The sequence below is a fragment of the Vespula vulgaris genome, chromosome 3 (assembly GCF_905475345.1).
Source record: "Vespula vulgaris chromosome 3, iyVesVulg1.1, whole genome shotgun sequence".
NCBI classification, from domain to species: domain Eukaryota; kingdom Metazoa; phylum Arthropoda; class Insecta; order Hymenoptera; family Vespidae; genus Vespula; species Vespula vulgaris.
Genome location: NC_066588.1, coordinates 5,422,028 through 5,446,256, shown reverse-complemented (window position 1 = coordinate 5,446,256; position 24,229 = coordinate 5,422,028). Strand labels below are relative to the sequence as shown.

Below are 24,229 nucleotides of genomic sequence, written 5' to 3'. Positions count from 1 at the left end.
CGTGAGATTTTTACAAGAGAGATTATGGAATCTTTCCTTGCTATATACAGAGAAAAAACGTTTTCTCTGCTTCCATACGAATAGTATAGAGAGATTGATAGTCCTACCATGGACTTCTTTTTATTCTTGGATATTATTTATATATTCGAAAAGAAGAACGATCGTGCTCATAGTAGTAATTAAAGCTTCCGATGTTACAACGATCCTGTTATTCGTAAACGGAAATTAACTCTCCTTCAGTTAGCATTAGGACCTGAATTCTCGCTAAGTCCATTTCATCTCGAAACTCGGATTTTAAAATAGGCCTTGGGTCTCCAGAAGCAGTAACCTCTATGCGTTGAGATCTGGGTTGGTACTACTTGCAATTGCGATTTATCAAAATCCATAATCTGGATTACATAACGCAAGTACTATCGGACGAATGGCGAACATTTCAATGCGTTTTCAAAATAGTTTCTTCCTAATTCTAATTAAATGTTAAAATATTTACATTTTACATTACTGATTATATTTGGATAGATAAACGGATTAGATATAGTAGAATCTTAAAATAATTTCTTAGAGAAACGCATTAGAAAATTGTAATTTCTTTGTTACTCTTATTATTGATAATATATATAAATAATTATTAATAGTTATTTAGATGCGTATAAGGCTTTAATAAAAAAAATAAATAAATAAATTTCTTTTCTCCGTTATTAAAGACTTAGATTTCGTTTTGATTTTGAAATAATAATAGCAATAATAGTATGAAAGAAAAAAGTTACCCGTTAGACCGTGCATTTTCATACGCATTAACCTCTATCTGACGAGAAATGGATATTATTTTCGGTGTGATGTTATATTTTATATGCTGCGCATTCCATCACAAATAATATCGAGTCAATGGCTGCTTAAATACATTTCAGCTATCTATATAAATTTACCTAGAAACAAAAACTAGAAGTTTGTACGACTAATGAGCAATTTTTAATTAATCTATCTTCAGAGAAACATAATCTAACATAGTTTTTTCTCATTTTTATCAGATGCGCTATTATTTTTATTACATATATATATTTTTATTACAAAAATTTCTCTCGCTAACTAACTCACTAATTACGCATCATAGGGATATAACCTATACAAGCTTATATACCGATGCAATAGGCGCATAGTGGAAACAATGTTTCCCTATTGAGCTTGTACTTCATATTTTGTCCATACCTGTCGCTAAAGTCACATAACTACGAGTGAAAGGTGATGAACAATCTTAAAGAATTTGTTATCGATAAATCAAATGTTATAATTATACGCGAAATTAACATCAAATTTCCTTGACGAACAAATAATAATAATACTCATTTCCTAATAATAAATCAATCGTAATAACAATTTAATTGTCAGAAATGAAGGACTTCAAAGATTCTTTTAATAAGCTTATCAAAAATCGCTATGCCACCATAGCGGTGTCTTGAGAAAGGCATGGTATTGGTTCAGTCAAATGTTCGCCGTTGGCGTCGCCACTATAGCCGCCACCATTGCCGCCGGTTTTGAATACGATCAAATTTTTTCGTTTTCTGTCGACGAGTTATATATGATTTTTTACCAACGTTTCTAAATCTAAACAAATTAACGTGAATATTACATTTCACGTATAAATCGATAGTTGATACATCGTATTACAGGTAATATATATTACAAGATTTATCGAGTCTCTTCTGTAAGGATGAACAGGTAAATCTACAAACGTGAATAGAGAGACAAAGAGAGAAAGAGCGAGGGAGTGAGAGAGAGAGAGAGAGAGAGAGAAAGAGAGTGAGAAAGAGAGAGGGTACGAACAGATCGCAAAGCAGCTGATACGTAAAGATGGCCGGGCTGGATACAAACAAATAGCAGCCAGAGTATACTGTTTTCTACGTGAACGACACCATTTAATGGTAAGTGTGTTCGATAGGACGATATCGTACGATCGTCGTGTAAGCGTATCGTTAAACATTTTTGAAGATTCGTCGACAGAAAACTTTCGACCCTTCGTTCTCTCATAGGTAGGAATTAGAAGTGAAGAAAGAAAGAGAAAGAATATGAAAAAGGGTGAAGTGGAGGGGATAGTGTGAGAGAGAGAGAGAGAGCGAGAAAGAGAGAAAGGGACGGAGAGTAACACCTGTCCTGACCTGGTCAATCAGATTTTTTCGTTCCTTACCGTGGTAACGCGTTAACGAAACGTTACGAGAAAAATATATCGTTTGCTTTCACAATCGTCTGAAATTAAAATCAAAAATATTTTCTATAGATCGTAGGATATATTAATCGTTCATTAATTTGTATATAAAATTTTTATAAGGTAAGAAAATTGTCCTCTCTCGACATAATTTCAACGACGATATTACTTACGTTGAAAGAATCATGACAGGTGCTGTGTCATTCTGTCGAACTAATACAATATTTTTCTTTCTATGTGCATATATGTTTCCAATACACTCATATTTTTAATTTTTTTAAATAATCTTGTAATTATTCTCTTTGAGAAAGGATTAGATCATAGGAAAATAAAATATAGGATAAAGTAATATAAGAAATATGATTTGTCTTGCAGACTCTTATTCAATGATACTGATAGAAGGAAATCAATGTACAAGCGGAAACCTGTGAAAAAATATTAATGTTTTTTAATAGACGTCATGTCTATATTAAATGAGTTCTTGGAAGCTTTTTGCGTGAACTATAGACGTTTAAATTAGTTGATAATGTAGTAATAATAATCTGAGTTAATATGAAGAAATAACAATCCACAATGTGCCAGTGTTGTAAAAAGCACTATTAGAAGGTAAACATTTATGTCAAATCCACAATTTCTCTCTGTTTTAAAATATTTATATTCATTAATATCATGTGAAATTTTATAGGCACAAATGTTAGAGGGTGGTTAATTAGTGTCATTTTTTGAAACATGGCTTATAATCCACATAATGTGAAATATCCATCTGAAATACACGACCATCCGCAACCAAATATGACAGGATACACATATCCTACACATCCGCCGCAGCATGTGCAACAAACGGATGAAAATAGAAATGAAAATAATTGTGGAAATAAGGAGACGTGTCCTCAAATTTCGCATCAATCTTCAAGCACACAAACGATTCAAAAAGTAGATGCGGCTACAATGACAGATCCTTTGCAAATAGATTTCAGACTTACTTCTGAATATTTAGCGCGTTGTTCCAATACGTTAGGTTTACCATATGTAACAAAATATGAGGATAATAGCAATAATTCTTCACACAATTGTCAAGAAGTTCGGCCAAAGCTTGAATTTGAAGTAGAACCGCAGCACATCAACGGTGAGCATTATCATAAATCATTAAATGTTTAATGAAGAAATATCTTTAACACATAAAACATTTTATGTTCATCAGTAAGGTTATCATTGTGTTATTTACAATTTTATCAAAGGTATGCTGGTGTATCACTGTCCAGAATGTGCATATAGATTTGAAGATCGTGAAACATTGCATGAACATCTAGAGGATCACCGGCAGCGGCCTCATATCTGTGATATCTGTGGTGCAAGCTTGAAGCGAAAGGAACATCTTGATCGACACAAACAAGGCCATAATAAAGATAGACCTTATCAATGCAATATGTGCTGTAAAGCGTTCAAACGTAACGAGCATCTTGCACGCCACATGATTATCCATTCAGGCAGCAAAAATCAAATTTGCACAGAGTGTGGCAAAGGCTTCTACAGAAAAGACCATTTGAAAAAGCATTTACAGAGTCATAACAGTAGTAGAAATAAAATTTTAAATAGCTCACAAAATAACCAAAATGGTCAAAGTACTAACGAAGAAGGACTGAGTAGTTTTGCCATGATGATGAGGCAAGCTGGGCCACCTCCGTTTTCCATTTTGCGTACTTAGCTGTAAAATCTTCGCATGTTTTTACGTGAATCACGAGCAGAAATCTTTTTTGTAATTTAGGAAAACGAATTTTTCAGGGTTGAACTTTACTAGAATTTTAATAAAATATTATAAATTGTGATTAATGTCGCAAAAGATTGCAATCACAATTTATCGAGCAGTTCTACGTTATTGCCTATTAACGTATATCAATATGAGCAAATGAAACATTTTCAATAACTTTTATTCTTTTAATAATAAGTTTCGAATATTCAATCGTTTATGCTATCTAAAAGTTTTCTAAATCGGTAAACGTTTAATATTTTTTATTATAAATATTACTTTGCTTGCGATTATTGATTCTAAAATCAGTCGTCTAAGTCAAATTAACGTAATTCAAATTATTCTGCTTCTGCTAAATATTATGGAAAGCAGTGACTGTTATTTATCATTAAAAGTATGTTTTTCGTTACTGTTTAAATGATGTGCTAAATGTTGTTAGCTAAGAGTTACTATGACAAAAGGTTATTATACCTCTACCCTTCTTATAATAAATAAGACAAACATTTATAAACCTTTTGAGAAACGGAGTAAAATTCGATATTAATATTTTATGACAATTTGCCTACAAGTGTGTCTGTTATTACGTGCATATGTTGATAACCATAAAAGAGAGAGAGAGAGAGAGAGAGAGAGAGAGAAAGAGTGAATGTAATATTATTAGGTAATTAATTAATAGTTGGTATTTTACATTTACACTGTTCATGTATTAACAAGCATACACTGACTCACGTATACATATACGCACGTTAATAAACGAGCGTACATATGTATACCGTATTATATCGTTATTTTATCATAATATGATTATTATTATTGTTACAATCCCTATTGCCACTATTTCCGCTACCGTTATCACTGCTTCACAGTCATTTTTAGTACCATTATAAGTTTAATTTTATTATTATTATTATTATTATTATTATTATTATTATAATTATTACTATTAATAATATTTTGTTGTATCATTCTTGTATATTATTTATATTTATGGAGAATAATTGACTGTCCATCGGTTTTGTTGTATTATAATTTAAAAGTAAACGAAGATGATTATGTAAACCAGGCAAGATGAAAGAAAAGAAATAAAAATGGAAAGGAAACGTTATGTTATGTTGTAGCAACATGATTAAATAAATCATTATTATATAAATTCTACAGATTTATCTAATCCGCGTGAGCAATTAATTTTTTATTATAATATATATATAATTTATCGAACGGACTAAGAAGAAGGAAGCAAACGAGGATGATCGGTTAAAATAAAACTTCAACGACGTTTGCACTTTTTCCAGCATTTTTTTACAATTTTTATATATGTATATGTATTATGTAGGGTATTACATAAAGCAGCACTGGGAAATATCTGAAAAATGTTCACAAACTTTAAACTTCCATCTTTCTTCGCAGCCTAAATTCGTCTGTATGTTGCTATATACCTACATCTTTCTAATCGCTTTTTTTTCCTTATTATATAAGTCTTGCCCCTTTTCATTCTAATTATCCGTTTTTTCCCTCTTATGCGTTCCTGAAAGTTACACGTTTTATGCACTCTATACAAAAATAAAACGCTGAGATCATCAGAGGGATCGCCTAGTTATACACAATTTTTTTTCTCTCTTCTCCTTCCTCTTCATCCTTTTAACCTTTTCTCCTTTTCACACTCTTTCTATCCCTTTCTATCTCACGCACTCATCACATATACATCCTCTCTCTCTCTCTCTCTCTTTCTCTCTCTCTCTCTCTCTCTCTCACTCTCATTCTTTCTTCCCCTTTTCCTTCCGAAATCTTCGTATGTATTTTTTTTGATTTATACACGACGACGAAAGAACTGCATGTTTTGTACCCTGGAAGACTGCGGTACAAATGTTCAACTTTGTGGGAACGGATTTTATGGGTTGAGGGGGTAAGGAAGGTAAGAAAAAAGTAATATAAAATATTAAAAAAAAAGAAAACTGAACAATATCAGGATACGTCCGAACAAAAAATGTTGTCTTTGATGGGCTGATTACGAAGTGTCCTTCTTCTCGAATTAATGCTTACCGGGTGTCCACGAAGTACGCGTAATTCTAATTAAACGATTTCGATATAAATTTTACATTTTATTCGTAGTATCAAGAATAATATCGGATATTATATTCTCGTCTCTTGGAGAGATTGAGAAAAAGAGAGAAAGAGAGAGATTGAGATATAGAGATAGAAATAGAGAGAGAGAGAGAGAGAGAGAGAAAGAGAGAGAGAGAAAACAGAAAAATTAAGAAATATATTGAAAAATACTTCGCGTTACGAACTTTCTTTTTCTGGCGGGAATTATAAAAGTTTCTTTTTCTTCATGGTCACATGGTAAGCTTTTCGAAACGGCCCACTAAACAATTTGTAAAATCTTCAAATGACTCTCTCGTCTAGACTATTCGGGGAAAAAAAAATATATATAATTGAGCTTTTAAATGCTTTGTACTATGTCGAGGAATTTTTTTTATATATGTAGCATTTCCACATTTCCCTTCGATCGTATCTCACTCGTTCGCGCGCTGACGACGACGACGTTCGGTCCTTTGCGAAAGAAATCGCTTATAGAATCGCACGCATTAAAACGTATTTTGTGTAGTACACGCACGCACGCACGCACGCATGCACGCCAAGTGGACGACAAGCCGAGCAAACTAAAACATTCTGTTCTTCGCTGACGAACGAGGAAAGAACAAGGCTTGGTTTGCACAAAAAAAAACGTCTTCAATCGATAGGAATGTGATTAGTTGTAAACAAATATAGCAAAAAACAAAACATGGAAAAAAGAAATATGAAGAAAAAAAAAAGAAATGAAACGATGAGAAAAAGAAACTGCAAAAAATTATTTCTCAATATTCAGGACTCTAAATTTGAAGCTTCTAGTGGAATAATGTAATAATAATAATAATAATAATATAATAATAATAATTATTATTTAGGCCACATTCCTATCGGTTTTTTCTTTTGTTGCAAACCCGTTTTAGTTTGACCCGTTCGAAGATCACGCGTTTCTTGTACGAAGGCTTTCAATCGAGTTCACTTTTGGCTCTATCGATCGATTTAGTACGATTAAGAGTTTCGACGTTGCGTAGAAAAATATTGTTCTCATCCGTTACACTCATCCTTCGGAAAAATTCTATTTGATTTACAACATGAAGTGTGTATGTGTATATGTGTCTGTACGTTCGTGTGTGTGTGTGTGTGTGCATTTATTATTCTTTCTTTCTTTCTTTCTTTTTTTTTTTAGCGTAAGTAAGTAAGAATTTTTTCTTCTCTGTCCCTCGAGAGAGCGGCTATTACATAAAGGTCTGTTTCGATAATCGAAAATATTATTTTTAACTCTTTCCCGTAATAATAGTTATAGGCATGAATATGTCACCATTGATCGAAAATTATTTTCGCTCGTACAATGGATGACATACATATATTTAATAGATTATTGCCTGGAAACCCTAATCCTACGGATTCAGGGCCTACGGTTTTCATCTTTTGTTTAAAGTGTTTAGAACAATTGGAGGATTACATATTGTACATATTTCCACGTCGCAGACAATTTCGAGAATTACTTAGAATTATTATTGTTTCCTTTTTTTTTTTTTTTTTAGAAACAAAGGATAGTAAATGCGTTGTAACAAAATGATGAAAAAAAAAACCAATTTACAGTTTTATGGGAAGCTTTTCTTTTTTGTTCCCTTCCGTTCACTTGATCGGTACTGATAAAACCAGTTAACAATAATAATCCTCTAATTGTTTTGAACAGTATATTATTTTACACATATATATCCACAGCGTATAATAATGTGTATGAATGCGGTATAATAAAATAAGCTGCTTAGAGTTCACTTCCTAACAGTAAATGGCGAAAGTGCACCTTGCCTGGAAAACCTAGAAAAATCCAGGATACTCAGGTATACGGGAAAAAGTTAACTTTGCGACAACTACTTATGCGTGTGGAGCATAACGAACGATGCTCACGTAATGGAAAAACGACGAACGTCCTTGTCTTTATCTTTTTTCTTTCTTGTTTTTTCTTTTTTTCCTTTTTTTTTTTTATTTGATCACGAGAGATAACGCTTCTGTCGTTAAAAAATATATGAAGACGCTAACCTCTAATCGACACGCTGTTACATTATTAATGTTTATGTACGACCGAACGAGCCAGAGTAAAAAGCATATGTATATAAACATAAATCCTTCCTTTCGTGACCTATATTTCTTTTTTCATATCTATCGATCTTTTGATAACTTGATCATCATCGAGTTAGAAGATTATAAAATCATATATCTTTTTATTTTCTTTCATCTTTTTTTCTTCTTTTTATTACGACGATCTTTTCAACTGAACTAACCAATAAAATTTGACGATCTATCAAACGTTTACTTTCATTACTCGATTCGACAAGTCAATATTAATGCGTTCCTCCTCCTTCCTCTACTTCTCATCTTTAAATTTCCCGCTAAAAACGTCACTACGTAAAAAAAGAAAAAACGCTGACAAAAAATAACGCATGAACGAAAAATATGTCTAATTATTTAACTCGAAGCGATCGAATTAAGTACATCACGTACTTATCGATTTAAGTATATGATATATATATATATGTATGTATGTATGTATGTATGTACGTATGTACGTACGTACGTACGTACGTATGTATGTATGTATGTATGTATGTATGTATGTATGTATGTATGATGTACGAATGTGTAGAGAAATATTCAAATAGCGTAATGTAAAAATACACTATTTTGCGTTTTGAGTCGTACGAATAATTAAGTACACGATTTCTAAACGCGTTTTGAAATAAAAAAATATAAGCCCTTTAAAACACGTTGGACGTGTTCAAAAGTGTTCAAAAGAAAAACTAAAAAATTAAAAAAACAAAGAAACATGGATGTCAATATGTCAATATCTTCTTTCTTTCTCTACCGTATCTTTCATCGGTACTTGTACGAATTTGTCAATAACAAGGTGTGACGATCATTATCATCATCATCGTCATCATCATAATAATCATCATTATTATCATCATCATAATTATCATCATCATTATCATCATCATCATCGTCATCATTATCATCATTATCATTATCATCATCATCATCATTATCATCGTCGTCGTTTTCGATGATTTGTATCATTTTCGTTACCAAAAATATTTAACCTTACTTTTCGTCGTTATTTCTGTCTCTTTCTTTCTTTCTCTCTCTTTCTCTCCCTCTTTCTTTCGCGTACATGAACTTTACCATGCGAAGATCTTATACGCGAAAAAGAAGATGGAGGAAATAGCAAGTACATATACGCGGTGTTCCAAAAAGAGTCACGCACAACGCCATTTCTGTAATTTCACTCATCGAATAAGTTAGAAGATACGAAAAAATTCCAGCGCTATGCGAAGGCACTGGAGAATTGGTTTTCCTTTTATTTTGAGAGAAAAAGAGAGAATAAAAGAGAGAAAAAGGAAGAGAGAGAGGAAGAGAAAAGGAAGGAAGGAGAGAGAGAGAGAGAGAAAGTGAGAGAGAAGAGAAAGAGAGAACTATTTCAAATATCGTTCTTTCTTTTCATTCTTTCCTTTTTTTTCTTAGGAATACCAACTTTTATTTACTCCAAGAGACGGATAATTTCTTTCGTGTTTTATTATTATTATTATTATTATTATTTTCTTTTTTCATTAAAAAGTACAAAAAATCCGTCAAATACGAGAACCTTTTTTACTCATAATTTTTGAATAGACCACCATTTTGTGACGTCACATCTCACATTATCTCTGTAAGGATATACGATTTTTGGAAAACTTGCCTCTCGTCTCTCATCTCCGTTGTATAAATCATAATGCTTTATTTTATTAATTACTTTCTCTTCGCATAGTTAGATCAATAATACGTATGAAAATTTTTGTTCTCTATCGCTTTCTCTCTTTCTCTCTCTCTTTCTCTCTCTCTCTCTCTCTCTAAACTCCCAATATAACCACACACACACAATATCAACGTTGCGAGTTTTTTCTTCAGTAGCTCCATATTTGGCTTACTCTGTTTTAGGAGACTATCTTTCGCTATTTTTTCTTCGATCTTTCTTTCTCTCTTTCTCTCATCCTTTCTTGCTCTCACTTTCATTCTCTCTCTCTCTCTCTTTCTTTCTTTCTTTTTTTCTCGCTTTCGCACGCGCACTAATTTTTTCTTTCTCAATTTACGTCGTATTTTTGTTGTCTTGTATACAAACTTACTTACTAAATGTACCGTCTAGGGTGTACTCTCTGTTTTTTTTGTTGTTGTTGTTTACGATTACAAGTACGTGGCGGTGGAGTATTTTAATACAGCTCATTCTCTTATATTTTTATAATATAATATTTATATATCTATATATATATCTATATATATATAAATATAAATATATAGATATATACAACTTTTAGTATATACTATGTATGTCATATTCTTATTATATCAATATACTTGAGGTCTGACGAAACCTGAATTTTCGTGTTACTTGCTAAAACGTATCACGCTAGAAACATGATGCGGAGAGTCAACAACGAGGATCAACCATAAGATAATTTTATAACTTTCTTGGATTTTCTCTCAATTGTACATTACTTATGGAAAGAAAATATTATTTATCAAACAAAGTATAACCAAATTAATTGCTTGAGAGATTATGTCAGAAACTACTGGACTATTGTTTATATCAATTAAATAGTTCTTTAAACTTAAATGTATTTAGTTTATTAGTTAATCATCGTTGTGTTGTATTGAACATGTGATCTTTAAATATGAAAGTATTATACAATAAAGATGCAATATTTCAAAAAAGTTTGTTATAATGTATACAGTGGATAGCATCACATCATTAGTTTCAACGTTACGTTAAAAATTATCATTGGTTTAGAAATCCTCTTTCTCATAGTCTTCTCCTCGACTAAAAATTTAATTCGCCTACTTCAAATGAAAAGTTTAAAACTCTCGTGTAAAGATACATTCTACAATTGGCATTCTACAATCTGAAACTTTTCAATCTTTTTTCCATTTGAAAAATTCGCATCACATTCCTAACCAGGCATATACGTTACATTTATACAGTACCTAAACATATTCAACACTATCTTCCATCATATTGACGTTGAATTAATGTTTAAACACGTACAAGATATTTGACGACAAACATAAATGTACGATAGTGTGAGCGATCGTAACCGAACAGTTATTGGTATGGCAAGAGAAAACGGCAAGGAGGATTTAAAAAAATGGCACAATTAATAAGTCTAGAAAAAAAAAAATTAGATAATTGATAACGCAAGTTCATTTGGATAACTAGAGAGCAAGAAATCTCCATCCAAAATGATCACAGTCCACGAGGGTTATCTTTACAAAAGGCTCAATATATAAATTAAACAGTTTATCAACTGCACTTATTTGAACATAATGTACTGTATACACATATAAAAAGAAAAAACAAAAAACCTAAATATATACTGTACCTTTAAGGACAGAGCTTACGAATGTAATCAGTACTCAACGAAGATTAAACAGATCTAACGAAAAATATCTATAAAAACAATGTAAAAATCATATAAAAACGAAACAAACTCAATAAGAGTTTGTTTACAAAGGATTTTAGTACGATCTTGATGAATCGTAAAATATATATATATATATATTCATATAAATATTTACGCACTTATGTATAAAAGTATACATACAAGCACAATTTTGGAACTATCGTAAAATATAAAATACTGTCAACTTTGTATGCAAAATCAAAGAAAACAAAAGAAGTATAACTTTTACCGTGCACAGAATATTGCCATACATAATAATAATTATTAATATATTTTTTCTTTTGTAATAAATTCTATATTACAAATTAAAAAATTTTCATTTAAGATAAATTTAGTTAAAGTATATTACTAAGCATTATGTATATAATGAATTTTGGAAATATACTCAATATGTTGAAATATAAAATATTGAGAAAATATCAAATACTTATGATATTAATTCCAACTGAAAGACATACAATCGAATAGATGTTGGGACGAATGTTTTTGCATCTATATTGCCCTTACAATTCTAAAAGATTCTTTAATATGATAACTGTTTTTGCACTATCCAACCGAATCAGATAATTATGAAAATCTGATAGATACACTCGCAAATACAGCATTTCGATCCAGCACAGTTATGAAGAAAAAAAATATAATTCATTGTATTTCTCTCTTCCCCCGCTAACTAGCTTAGTTTTCATATATTAACACCAAGCTTTCACAAAAATATGTTTTGTTTTTCATACATACAGTATGGCAAGACTCTTAAATCAGGCTCCTAATCTAAGTTCTCTTACTGAAATTATAGTTTATATGCACTTCAACCCATACTATAGTGTGAACGTGTCTGTTCTCGATCCTTGCTCGTATATCACATTTATTCATGCTATAAAATATGATCTAAAGAGAAAATGTTGAACGGATTCTGGACATCCTTCGAATCGTTTTGCACCCAAGTATAATCGTGGATGCAAGAATTCGTACGTTAAATAGCATCCGCATGAACGAATGAATTCATCGTCGTTTATAAGAAGGATGCAAGAAGCAGAACATCGTTTGAATCACTTTTAAATGAAATGTATGTAGAAAACTCACTATGTCCGAGCCACGTGAAATCGCTGAAACTCTGTACGCGGAGACAATCGTGTAGCGTCATAATGTTACCTCTTAGTCGAGGTCTTCCCCTGCTCTCAGAAATCTTTTACGTGTCCTAGAAAGCCGAGCTCGTGCGTCTGATAATGGCTGGGTGTAGCAAGCGGAGTAACGTTCGATTGGTGCGCCACATTGACTGCGGCCAAGTGATGATGATGCAATGTATGATGCGAAGTATGAGTATGAAGAATGTTGTTTGGATGGGGAACTTGGAAGTTCCCTGGTGGCGGGGCTCAGGATAGGAGAGGACCTGGATGCCCGCCTGGAAGAACGGACGATGCTGACACGGTCGTCGTTTGCATACTGGATACATTGTTCTGCTGTTGATTCTGTTGAGTACCTAAAATAAAACATGAATCATTCTATCAGCCGAACAAAACCGGAGTAACACAGTCTTTGCGTGTACAGAGATTAAAAAACATTATGAAATTTGTTGAGATCTGATGTCGGTCGAAGTAGTATCTTACCAGCATTCTGACTTAATTCGGCTTTCACTCTCCTAGCAATATGACTCCTAGTATGCTTTCGCAAATGATCTTTTCTATAAAAGCCTTTACCACATTCTGTACACACGTGACGTTTCTCGCCAGAATGTATTACAAAGTGCAACGTCAATTGTTCTTTTCTCTTGAAAGCTTTTAGGCACACAGTGCAGACATAAGGTCTTTCAGGATTATGACTTTGCTTGTGGCGTGTCAAATGATCTTTCCTTTTCAAGCCCGCTCCACAAATGTCACAGACAAATCTTCGTTCCATGGTATGACCCAACAGATGTTGCTCCAGTAATTCCCGTTCAGGATATGCCATATGACACTCGGGACAGCAGTAAAGCGTAGAGCCGTCTAAAGCTGTAGTCAATCGAATTTCTCCTGGTTTTGGGCGTGGTTTCTTTTCCTTTGGTGGCTTCTTCTTCTTCTTTTTCTTGTTATTTGGCGACATCATGATATTAGGCGTAGTTGTGGTAGCTACAGCTACGGATGTTGTTTGTGCCATTTCCGATTCCTTCTTTATACTTTCCGCAGAGTACTTGAGAAAATGATGTAAGCTAAGCGGCAAAGTACTAGCTGGCAAATGACTAAGGTAATCGGCTACGGTGGAGCCAGGCGTTGCCAAGGACTGCCAGGTTGCAGGCATCGTGGCAGGCGTTTGGGTGTGGGCGTGCTGTTGATGATGTTGATGCATCGTATAGTCCTGCTGTCCACCATTGGTCGCAGTGTCCCCGTTACGCTGCTCGTCCGTCTTCTTATCCTTGCTTTTGTCCTTATCCTGTAGGAGATTGCAAACGTCCTGTTGATTTATAGTCTCGGTGGCTTGCTAAAAATTGGGATCGGCGATGGATTATTAGAGCTCTGAAGACCGTCTGAGTACGTCTGTAGATATTCAGAGTCTAACAAGGGGGCGAAGAGAAAGATGAAAGATGTTACCTGATGATACGAACGTTTCTCTTGCATTCCAGGAGAATTGGAGGGTCTCTGTTGCACCGGTTGAGCTTGAGAATATGGCACATTGGGGTAGTGGTGGACGTTGCTGTTTGGATAATTAGCCTTGTTGTTCATCATCACTTGAGATTGAGGAGTTTGTACGCCGTTGGTCTCAGGACGGTACTTTCCCATAACCGGCACTCCGATCGGAGGCTGGTTGGGAAAATGATTAGCGTAACGCGCGCCTGCACCACCGGAGCCGTCGGTCGCGAACTGATGGATACTCGGTATAGTGCCGGGAAAGTGGCCTCCGAACGGCGGGAAATTCATTGCAAACCGTCAATCATATACCTAAAATATAAATGAATTCGTGAATAGATTCGCGTAAGGATTAGAACGGCGGGTGGTGGGGTTGGGGGAGGGGCGGGGGAGGGTGAGGGTGAGGACTAGAAAAGGAGACTCGACGGATAACGAAAAGATGATCGACAATAAGTTTTCAGGCGCGGTCAACACGAGCTGTCGGCGTCAATCGACTCAACCACGAGATTCGGCGTCGAGTTAGTCGAGAGATATTTACTCACAGCAACGACGTTCCTTTCCCCATGTTTCCTCGTCGTCTCTCGTTGGTCGAGCACTTTTCTCGGGGAATTCTCCTCCCGGCGAGACGGATGAAAAGGACGCAAGTCGAAGCGAAGAAACGCGAGTTAGCACGCTGTCCTAGAACGGTGCTCTACTCCTTCTCGTCGCGAAAGATAATCTTTACTTTATCGTTATCATCGTCGTTGTCGTCGTCATCGTCTTCGTCTTCGTCTTCGTCTTCGTCTTCGTCGTCGTCTTCGTCTTCGTCGTCGTCGTCGTGTAGTTGTCGCGTTGCGTTGCCACCACCGTCGCCGCCGTCGTCGTGGTCAGTTAAGTCTAAGGTAAACGCGACGAGATGCTGTGTGTTGAGATCGAGAAAATCGTCGCCGCACCGGGAAGTGCACGGCTTGGAAGAACGTACTCTCCGGACGGTGGGGAGAAGGGAAAAAACGAAGAGCCTACTGTGTAGCGGCCGGGATCGTCGCGACGCGGCGACGACGGCGGGGTGGCCTGTCGAAGGGAGAGAGAGAGAGAGAGAGAGAGAAATAGAGAAAGAGAGAGAGAGAGAGTAAGAGAAAGAGAGAGGAAGAGAGAGAGAGAAGGGATGGGGAGAATGATCGTTAGGGGGATGGGCAGGGCGCGCTTGGCACGTTTGTGTGTGCGGAAACTCGAAGGAACGCGAGGGCGGCGAAGAGGTAGGAGGGTAAGCGAGGAGGACTCGAGCGTGGCTAAGCGAGAGAGCTATCGAGGAAGATGAGAGGAGGACGAAGAGGACGCGTTAGGGGAGAACAAGAGAGAAAGAGAAAGAAAAAGAGAGAGAAAGAGAGAGAGAGAAAGAGAGAGAGAGAGAGAGAGAGGAGGGAACGCGTCTTTCCCCCTCCCGGCGCGCGCGCGCGCCCCCAGTCGATACGCGGGGGCCGAATTCGCACGAAATTCAGCAGAAAATGGCCGTGCACGGGACGTTTCCCCGACGCTCTCGAGGATCTCCTAGCGCTTCGGCCGCGTTCGCTTACCATTTATCTCAGCTGGCACCTCGTGCTTGGCGATCGCTCGGGTAAAATAAGATTTTTCACGATGCCGAAAATCCTTGGCTGGACAAAAAAAGGATGGCCAGTGACGATGTAGTGTGCGTACCGTTGACACCTGTCCCTCAAGTCTCGGCGCCCCCACCCCACCCGTCCGCCCTCTACTGTGCCAGCCTCTTAACTATTTTTTCTCTCTCCCGGCCCTCCTCGCGGCCGCGCCGGCGAAAATACCCGAATCCGTTGGGGTTTTAACTTCGAATCGCTCCCGGCGACCTGCCATTACGCTACCTCTTTCTTTCTCTCTCTCTCTCTCTCTCTGTCTGTCTTTCTCTTTCTTCTTCCTCTTCTCACGCCTCTACTCTTCACCCTCACTCCTCATGCACTGCGAGCCTCTCGATTGTAGCCTTTGGGAAATACGACAAGGGGAACCATGCGAAATCGCTTTGGATCGCGAAATTTTCGATTATCGACTCTAGTCAACTAGAGAATTACCTTCAGAATCAAGCGCAATTTTTTTCCAGACTGAATTACGTTCGTGGTTTTATGTTCTTGATAATACATATTTTGTATAATTTTCTAATGTATATATATGTATGTATGTATGCATGTATACAACATACTTATATACACACATTTTCTTTGTCCCTTATCGATTAGTCTCTTTTACAAAAATTTCCTTTCTTTCTACGAGGTCGTTTTTTTTTATGGCCACGGGATGATTTAATAACCTCGTGTTCGATATTAACAAACGATGGTTAACACGAGCAATTTGTTGGTTCTTTTGTATTAAATGTATGTTTTATTTTAGCTTTCTCCTCCAATATTTATGTAAGTAACAATGAAAATGACTTATAGACTATCAATATTGGCTACGATAATAATAGCTATGTGATATAATAATAATAATAAAATAATAATTATATTTCTTGTACAGCTATACCCACTGCCTGTAATGTTATACTTACAATAAAGAGATTTTTTTTTTTATTATACATACATTCTTACTCAACAACTTTCCGAGTCATTCATGTTCGATCAACCTAGATGATTATTTTTCAACAACATCTCATCGTACTTTCACCATACAAATTACAACAGCACTGGAGGTTCTGCTTCTAGATATAATCAACACAGAGAAAAGTATTCCAGAATCTCCGTATAAAAATTGTACAGATGGTTCGTTTAACAAAAGCAAAGCAATTATGATAAAAAGACTAATGATAAATCTGGGATTATGAAATAATTGCGGAATGTAGATGTTGTCTTTTCGATACATACTTCTATAATGTAAATGCATTGGACAAGCTGTAGAAATGAATTAAAATGTACAGCGATCAACTTTTAAATAGTCGGATAATAACATATATTATTTATAAGAATGGCAAGTGATGTATGTATGTATGCTTCTGCAAAATACTCTGCGTGAATATAATGTCTACATGCAATTATCTCATAACCTTCTCTATCGTTTCATATGATGTGACAAATGACATTAATATATTAGGTGGTTCGCACACCACTTGTCATTGTAAAAATATACACTGATCCTTGTCATTAGTTTATAGATGTAAATGTGAGATTACATTTTTCTTTATGCTTTGCAATTCTAATAATAGATCTCTACATAATACTAATTGAAGTTGAATGATTTATCAATACACTCTTTTACTATGCCTCGGATCGTGTGTAGTATAAGCAAAATAAATAAAACAACTCACTTGATATTTGCACGTCACAGTAATCCTCCGTTTAGGGATGAAAGACTGTTGTATTTACAGTTTTTTTTTTTTTTTTTTTTTTTTTTTTTAATTATTATTATTTTCTTCTATTACTTCATTTATTCAAGAGAAATAATGTCTCAGCTCCAAACTCGATTGCCTTGTGTCCTTCGGCGAATCCAGTTCGCGCTTTCAAAAATATATTTTTTTTATCTATTTATATAAGTGTGTATATATATATATATATTCATATATTTATATATAAATTTCTTCATTTATATCTAACGTGCGTCATGGAACTGGATTGGCGACGAAAACATTTTACATCGTATGAATTAATCCGTATCTTCACACGTACGCTACAACGTGTACGCAAAAAAGAAACTCTGTATATACGAACTTTGTTCGTCATTCAGCTCGGTGCGCTTTAAAAGATGATAGTAAATATAAATTATTCCGGCCTAGCCACAACGCGGTTAAAGGTCCAAGCTGATATTTTTTTTTCTTTTTTTTTTTTTAAATGTAATCACTACTAGGCAACAATGACCATCATCAACAAAATTTCTTGCATGATATCAATTAAAGGATTTCAATAGAATTCAATCGGCAAGTACGCCTTGTCTTACACGGCCTCTGGCCTGCTGATGATTAAATCTGTAGTACCGCCCGGCTTGACTAGGGGCGGTATGCTGCTGCTAATGCTGCTGTTGTTGTTGAGGTTGTTGTTGTTGAGGTTGCTGTTGTTGCTGCTGTTGCTGTTGTTGTTGTTGCTGTTGTTGTTGCTGCTGCTGTTGCTGTTGCTGCTGCTGCTGCTGTTGCTGTTGTTGTTGTTGCTGCTGTTGCTGATGATGCAGCATCGCCATTGCACCCGTTTCAGCAGCAGTTGGTAGCACGACGGTAGATTGCTCGCTGACAGAAATTTGATGTATCTGAGCTTGCGAGCCTTGGCCCACTTGTATTTGAATTTGTTGAAGCTCCGGAACGGAAGATTGTTGCTGTAATTGTTCCGTTTGTTGCTGTGTTTGTTCTACTTGTTGTTGATTTTGCGAAGTATCAGTCGTATTCAATGGATCTTCTTTAGCACGTTTGGCAAGATGCGATCTTGCGTGTTTTCTTAAATGATCCTTTCTGTAGAAGGCCTTTCCACACTCGGTACAAACTTCGGTCTTTTGTCCCGAGTGTATAACAAAGTGAAGATTAAGATGTTCTTTTCGTTTGAAGCCTTTCATGCAAACGGAACAAATAAATGGTCTGTCAGGGTTATGACCAAGTTTGTGTCGTTCTAAATGTTCTTTACGTTTCAAACCAGCACCGCATATATCGCAAATAAACCTCCTTTCTATTTTATGACCGATGAGATGTTGTTCTAAAAGTTCTTTCTCCGGGTAAGCCATATTACATTGAGGGCAGCAGAATAGCGTGGTACCATCCAAAGCAGTAACGATACTAACTTGACCAGGTTTTGGCTTTTTTGGTTTCGGAGGTTTTTTCTTGTATTTCTTTTTTCTTTTGGGTTTTGTTCCCGGTTCTTGTTCCTCGACAACGTCCGGAATAATAGTCTCGCCACCAGCTACTGTAATCTGTACCGCTTGTTCCCCGGGTGTCATACTTCCTGAAGCGTCCAATCCATCAGCGCCTAAAGGACTCGATTCTATAGTGGCTTCTCTCTTTATCGTTTCTGCTGAAAATTTGAGGAAATGTTGTAAACCAAGTGGCAATGTACTGGCGGGAAGCCTTGAAAGATAATCAGCAACCGTGGAACCTGGGGTTGCCAAACTTTGCCAACCCGCAGGCATTGAAGTAATGAACTCTTCATTACTTTGATTTCCTTGATTTTTCACACTTCCTCTTTTAATAAGTGCAACCGGAGTCGTGCCTTCTTTCACGTCCTCTTTTGACTCTTCCATTCCTTCTCTTAAGATCAAATCTTGTGGTATTTGTGCAACCACGGTCAATCCCTCTGGTGCTCCCGGAAGTTGTACAGTTTGCTGAATCGTCTGTTGCGACGTGGTAGTTACCGCGACCGATGTACTCTGTGTTGTTTGATCCGACCTGAATCAGAAACGAAAGAAAAACGATTTACAAGAAGTGAAAATCATAAAAATACAAATTGCAAGGATTTAAGCGTTCCGGTTCTTACGTTTGCGTCGTTGCTACAGTATTTTGTGGCTGAACTTGGATCTGAACACCATCCGTTCCCTGTTGACTATACGCGACCGTAAGAACAGTTGCTGCACCTTGAGGGAATTGTCCCAACGAAATTGGTGCCAAATGATATTTTGGTTGGTCCCCGCTGTTTCCACTTTGGGAAACACTAGGATTAACCACCTGAATTTGAACAGTTTGCTGTTGTTGCGTGCCATCTTTTCCAGGTACAGTTATAGGCAGCGTAATTATTTGCTGCTGTTGATTATTGCCTCCTTGAGCCACAGCAAAACCGTTAGGATCGACTGGTCTCAAGTAATGAACGCCACCCTCTCCGCCTGATAAAACGCCGACAACCTGACCACCGGTGGTCAAATTTTGTGCGAATTTGGCTGTTGCAAATTGATGAACCGTGCCTGTCGGCAACGAGCCTGTGGTAAAGCCAGGAAAAGGCGTGAAATTCATCTTTTATCGATGTTATGCCTGGAAAAAAAGAAAGATCGATAGATATATTAATAAACGATAATTACGTATTTATTTCGTATTTCACATTAATATTCCTAACGTGCGATTCACAATATTTTGATAAAGTATAACATTTACATCGATCGGTCGGTATTCTCTTTAGATTTCAGTTAGATCATCTTTTCAAAGATTCCCGGTTCTCGTAAAGCTACAATTTTACTTTCATATGCCTAAACCGTCTTCTTTAAAATTTGTGTCGTTTGCGAATTGGCATCGGTTAGTTTCGATTTTTCTCCTCTACTCTCTTTTAGTACGCGTTCTCATTCTTTCAAGATTTGAAGACCAAGGTTGCTATATAAACGAATCGACGATTGCTCCTCCCTTTTGGCCCTTACACGTTTATACTCGAGTCAATGCTCGAGTATAAACCCTTCCTCCTCTTACGACCATCCAGAGCGCATCGCACCAATTCTCTCTTTCTCTCTCTTTCTATTTCTGTCGACTACATCTTTCGAAAGTGTGTGTTACAGATCGTGTAAGCGCCAGGGAGTCAAAAGGCAACTCGTCGTCTTCTCTCGCGCGGAGGTGGCAGTGCCACCGACGGTAGAGCGTTCAGTTGGTGGGGGTGGGGTGAGGGAAACCCCCACTTCACCCCTTCCCCACCACAAAAGGGATCCGGGAGCAGGGAGGATGGTCGCCGAAGTGGCCCAGGATTACACCCCACTCCACCTAGCGTTGCAACCACGGGGTAAGGGGTAGGAGCAGAAAGAGGATAGGGGGGAAGGCATAGGTGGGAAAGCGGGATCCCACCGCGAAATAGAGCCCCGATCTTTCGCTCCCTCCCTTCTCGCAGCCTCCACCACCGATCTTCCTCCTTCCTACCCGTTATCATCTCTTTCTTTCTTCTCTGTTCTCTCTCTCTCTCCCTCTTTACCACTATCCCTCTCTCTTCTTTCTCTCCCCTTCTAGCACCTACTCCACACCACAGCATAAAGTAGTAACATGTACTGTGCGGGAGAGTATGACGAGAGAAAGAAAGATATGTTGCCAGAGAGGAGAGACATGCTAGAGAGAGAGAGAGAGAGAGAGAGAGAGAGAGAGAATGAGAGGAGAGAGAGAGAGAGAGAGAGAGAGAGAGAATGAGAGGAGAGAGAGAGAGAGAGAGAGAGTCGGAAAGCTCAGGAAGGGGTAGGGGCACGCGCCAAGAAAGAAGGGAGACAAGCCACGACACTACCGGAAACTCCCAGGGGAGGGGAACGCGAAATATCGGGAGAGAGAGGAGAGAGAGAGAGAGAGAGAGAGAGAATAGGGAGAGGGAGCAGCAGAGTAGTAGACACCGTGGTAGACGAAGTGGGACACGACGGCGACGTTTGCCCTTGTTTCGGAACGTACTCGGAGGGAAGGAAGGAAGGAAGGCAGCCAACAGACAGAAGAGAGAAGGCAAGAGGGAGAGAACGTAGAGAGAGGAGAGAGAGAAAGAGAGGTTAGGTTGTTACCCGTCGTGCCGCCTTTACCGCCGCCGTCCGCCGTAGAAGAAGGGTGTCGCGCGTCGAGCGGCCTATAAACGACGGACGCGGATCGGACGTGGATCGCACGCACGTACTCGTTGTCGTTATTCCCTCGCGAATCCTTCGATAGTCACGACGCGGCGAACAAAACACGCGAATACCGACAAGTATAATAGGAGAGAAAAGTTTTTTTTTCTCCTTTTCTCTCTCTCTTTCCTTCTTTCTTCCTTTCTCTCTCTCTCTCTCTCTCTTTTTCTCGACATCCACGCGTTGACGCGTCCCTTTTCGGCCGGACGTTTGGCTTTTTCGTCGTCGGCGAAACGGCGAGTGCGACTGACCGCTCGGCCGAGGCCGTCGGTCTCCTTTGCAAGACGCGCATGTCGTAATGGCGTCGATTCTCTTAAGGCTCGCTGCGCCTGCCTCTTTCTCTCTTTCTCTCTCTCTCTCTCTCGCTCGCTTTCGCGAAGAACGCGCGCGCGCACGTATGTACGCACAACGATAATACCTGTCGCGTGTACGCGAATTAAACGCGATATCTACGCATACATTCTCCTAATAAATAATTTCTCGTTTCTTTCTATTTCTAAATCGCTCTCTCTCTCTCTCTCTCTCTCTCTCTCTCTCTCTCTCTCTCTCTCTCTCTCTCTCTCTCTCTCTCTCTCTCTCGTTCTACGCATATACATATATTTCTGTCTATTTTACGAAAGATTATCTCTCTTCTCCATCTCTTACGTAACGTGTCCGACACGTACATAGTATCGTAGATCCGTTCGGCCCAAGTCGGGACGACGTTCGGCGGATGGAACGGCGCCGCGGCGTACCGTTGTTGTAGCATGGCTTCCTCCGATTCGTTTGTCGTCGTCGTCGTTCTATTACTACTACTACTACTGCTTCTATTATTACTACTACTACCATTATTACTATCACAACGAAACGATCCATGTTACGACGAATGCCTTTAACGTTAAAACGGCCACCTTCTAAACATGTCCGGTTTTGGCCCTTGAAAATGATCGAAAAGTGAAAGCGGAAATGGGAGAACGTTTCGTTGGTAAACGAACGACGTGTAATAATCTTAGTAATGATGACGTGGCCGGAGATGAGCGAATCGTGTGACGTGGCACAAACTCGCACGGGAAAACCAATCGGACGGTCGACAAGCCGACGGAAATCGAACGCGTCGAAATGGTTGCTCTCAGCCGCCATGACACGGAGGATACTGCCTTCTACGCGGCGACGTAGCCGACGGCTTTTATTTTCTCTCGACGAATGCAATTGCTGTTTCTCTCTCTCTCTCTCTCTCTCTCTCTCTCTCTCTCTCTCTCTCGCTAACTCTGTTCCTCTCCTCTTTCTCGAACATGGCTGGCTTCTCCCGCGACGGTACGCGGGTGTCCACCACCTCCATCGTCTCTTCCTCTCCTCTTCATCCTCTCTCTCACTCCCTTTTCCGTGTCGTTCTTTCGCGATCGGAGTGGAATGCGCTCTACGAGGTAGAGAGGGAGAGGGAGATGGAGAGAGGGAGGAAATAGGAAGATGCTTTGCCGAGAAGAATAGCTCGAGGAACGGAACTATTTAGTATATATACATACGATTACATACATACATACATATATATAACTGTTTATTTGTGCGTACATGAAAAAATAAAAAAAAATATAAAACGATAAAGCGAAGGAAAGGTATGGGCGATTAAGGCGAGGCTAACGAGCGGACAAATAAGCAGGTACGTAAGGTAGGTAGACAAACAGGTAAGGCAAGGTAAGGTAAAGTAAAAGAAGATACGGAAAGGTAAAGCAAGGAAAGGAAAGGAAAGGTAAAGTAAGGAAAGACGAGACAAGGCAGGCAAGGCAAGGCAGGGCAGGCAGGCACGAAGCAGCCAGGGCTATGCCAACGGAGAGGAGCACGGGCAGGGCTGTTGTTTACACCCCCACCTCGTTGGGTTAGAGGCAGCGAGATGCCACGGAGGGGCCTCCGAGACCTCGGCGGGCACCCACCACCACGCAATTTCCAACCCCACCAGCCTCTCAACCACTGTCCGCACCTCCGACCAACCCCACCAAAGCCTGCCCGAGCCAAGCCGTCAGCCACGACGAGGGCCCCGCGACGATTTTAGTGTCTTGGGGTGGGTGCTCTCCGTGGGCCACCGTTTCGCGGTTTCTCTCTTAAACCGTGGCACGCCTCTCTCTTTCTCTTTCTCTTCCTCTTTCAACGTTTCTTACGTCGTGGATTATTATTGAGGACCGTGGCAAAAGGTGCGCGTTGAGAACGAAGGGAGTTAACGAGTGAGAAAGCAAGCAATAGTGATTGAGTGAGTGAGTGAGTGTACAACGAATGTATGTTGTATGTGTGTGTGCGAGAGAGAGAGAGAGAGAGAGAGAGAGCGAGAGAGAGAGAGAAAGAGAGAGAGAGAGAAAGAAAGAGAGAGAGAGAGAAAGAGAGAAAAAGAAAGTGCAAGAGAGACGAAGAGAGACGCCATAGGACGCTCGATCAACGAAAGAAGAAATCACGAACTCCGCGAATCTCTTGTTCCTTCCAGTATTTCTCGTTTTATTTAAATACTACTTACCCAAAGGAATAGAAGAGAAAGAGAGAGCGCGCGCGCCTCCTTGGCGGATTCTTCTTTCCTTCTTCTCCACGACTCCGCCGTCTTTCTTCTTTCAACCTCACCGTTCGGTGGACAACGATCAAATGTCCCTGTGCTCTGGCACGAGTTTCTCAAGAC

At 38.3% G+C, this 24,229-nt stretch overlaps 2 protein-coding genes across 3 annotated transcripts; one reads left to right on the top strand and one right to left on the bottom strand.

Annotated features, from left to right (window-relative positions):
• The first annotated feature begins 1,773 nt into the window (after nucleotides 1-1,773).
• On the top strand, nucleotides 1,774-6,161 carry LOC127062487 (zinc finger protein 16-like). Of its 2 annotated transcripts, none has more exons than XM_050990806.1 (4): nucleotides 1,774-1,919; nucleotides 2,576-2,806; nucleotides 2,886-3,326; nucleotides 3,439-6,161. In XM_050990806.1, the coding sequence occupies exons 3-4, from the start codon at nucleotides 2,930-2,932 to the stop codon at nucleotides 3,903-3,905; spliced, it is 864 nt and encodes a 287-aa protein (XP_050846763.1). In that variant the 5' UTR covers nucleotides 1,774-1,919; nucleotides 2,576-2,806; nucleotides 2,886-2,929; the 3' UTR covers nucleotides 3,906-6,161. The 2 variants fall into 2 exon arrangements, with proteins under 2 accessions (XP_050846763.1, XP_050846764.1); XM_050990807.1 differs by lacking the exon at nucleotides 1,774-1,919 and adding an exon at nucleotides 1,952-2,323.
• On the bottom strand, nucleotides 5,224-24,223 carry LOC127062182 (uncharacterized). The gene is made up of 7 exons (XM_050989933.1): nucleotides 24,074-24,223; nucleotides 19,530-20,017; nucleotides 18,086-19,441; nucleotides 16,747-16,885; nucleotides 14,071-14,403; nucleotides 13,114-13,960; nucleotides 5,224-12,986 (listed from the first exon to the last, which is right to left on the bottom strand). The coding sequence occupies exons 2-7, from the start codon at nucleotides 19,997-19,999 to the stop codon at nucleotides 12,880-12,882; spliced, it is 3,252 nt and encodes a 1,083-aa protein (XP_050845890.1). The 5' UTR covers nucleotides 20,000-20,017; nucleotides 24,074-24,223; the 3' UTR covers nucleotides 5,224-12,879.
• Nucleotides 24,224-24,229: the final 6 nt, after the last annotated feature.

Coding starts and splice junctions, on each gene's coding strand:
- LOC127062182 (XM_050989933.1), bottom strand. CDS start 19,999: ATGAATTTCACGCCTTTTCCTGGCTTTACCACAGGCTCGTTGCCGACA. Junction 19,442..19,529: donor ACTGTAGCAACGACGCAAAC/GTAAGAACCGGA, acceptor TTTCTGATTCAG/GTCGGATCAAACAACACAGA. Junction 13,961..14,070: donor AGAAACGTTCGTATCATCAG/GTAACATCTTTC, acceptor CCCAATTTTTAG/CAAGCCACCGAGACTATAAA.
- LOC127062487 (XM_050990806.1), top strand. CDS start 2,930: ATGGCTTATAATCCACATAATGTGAAATATCCATCTGAAATACACGAC. Junction 3,327..3,438: donor AGAACCGCAGCACATCAACG/GTGAGCATTATC, acceptor ATTTTATCAAAG/GTATGCTGGTGTATCACTGT.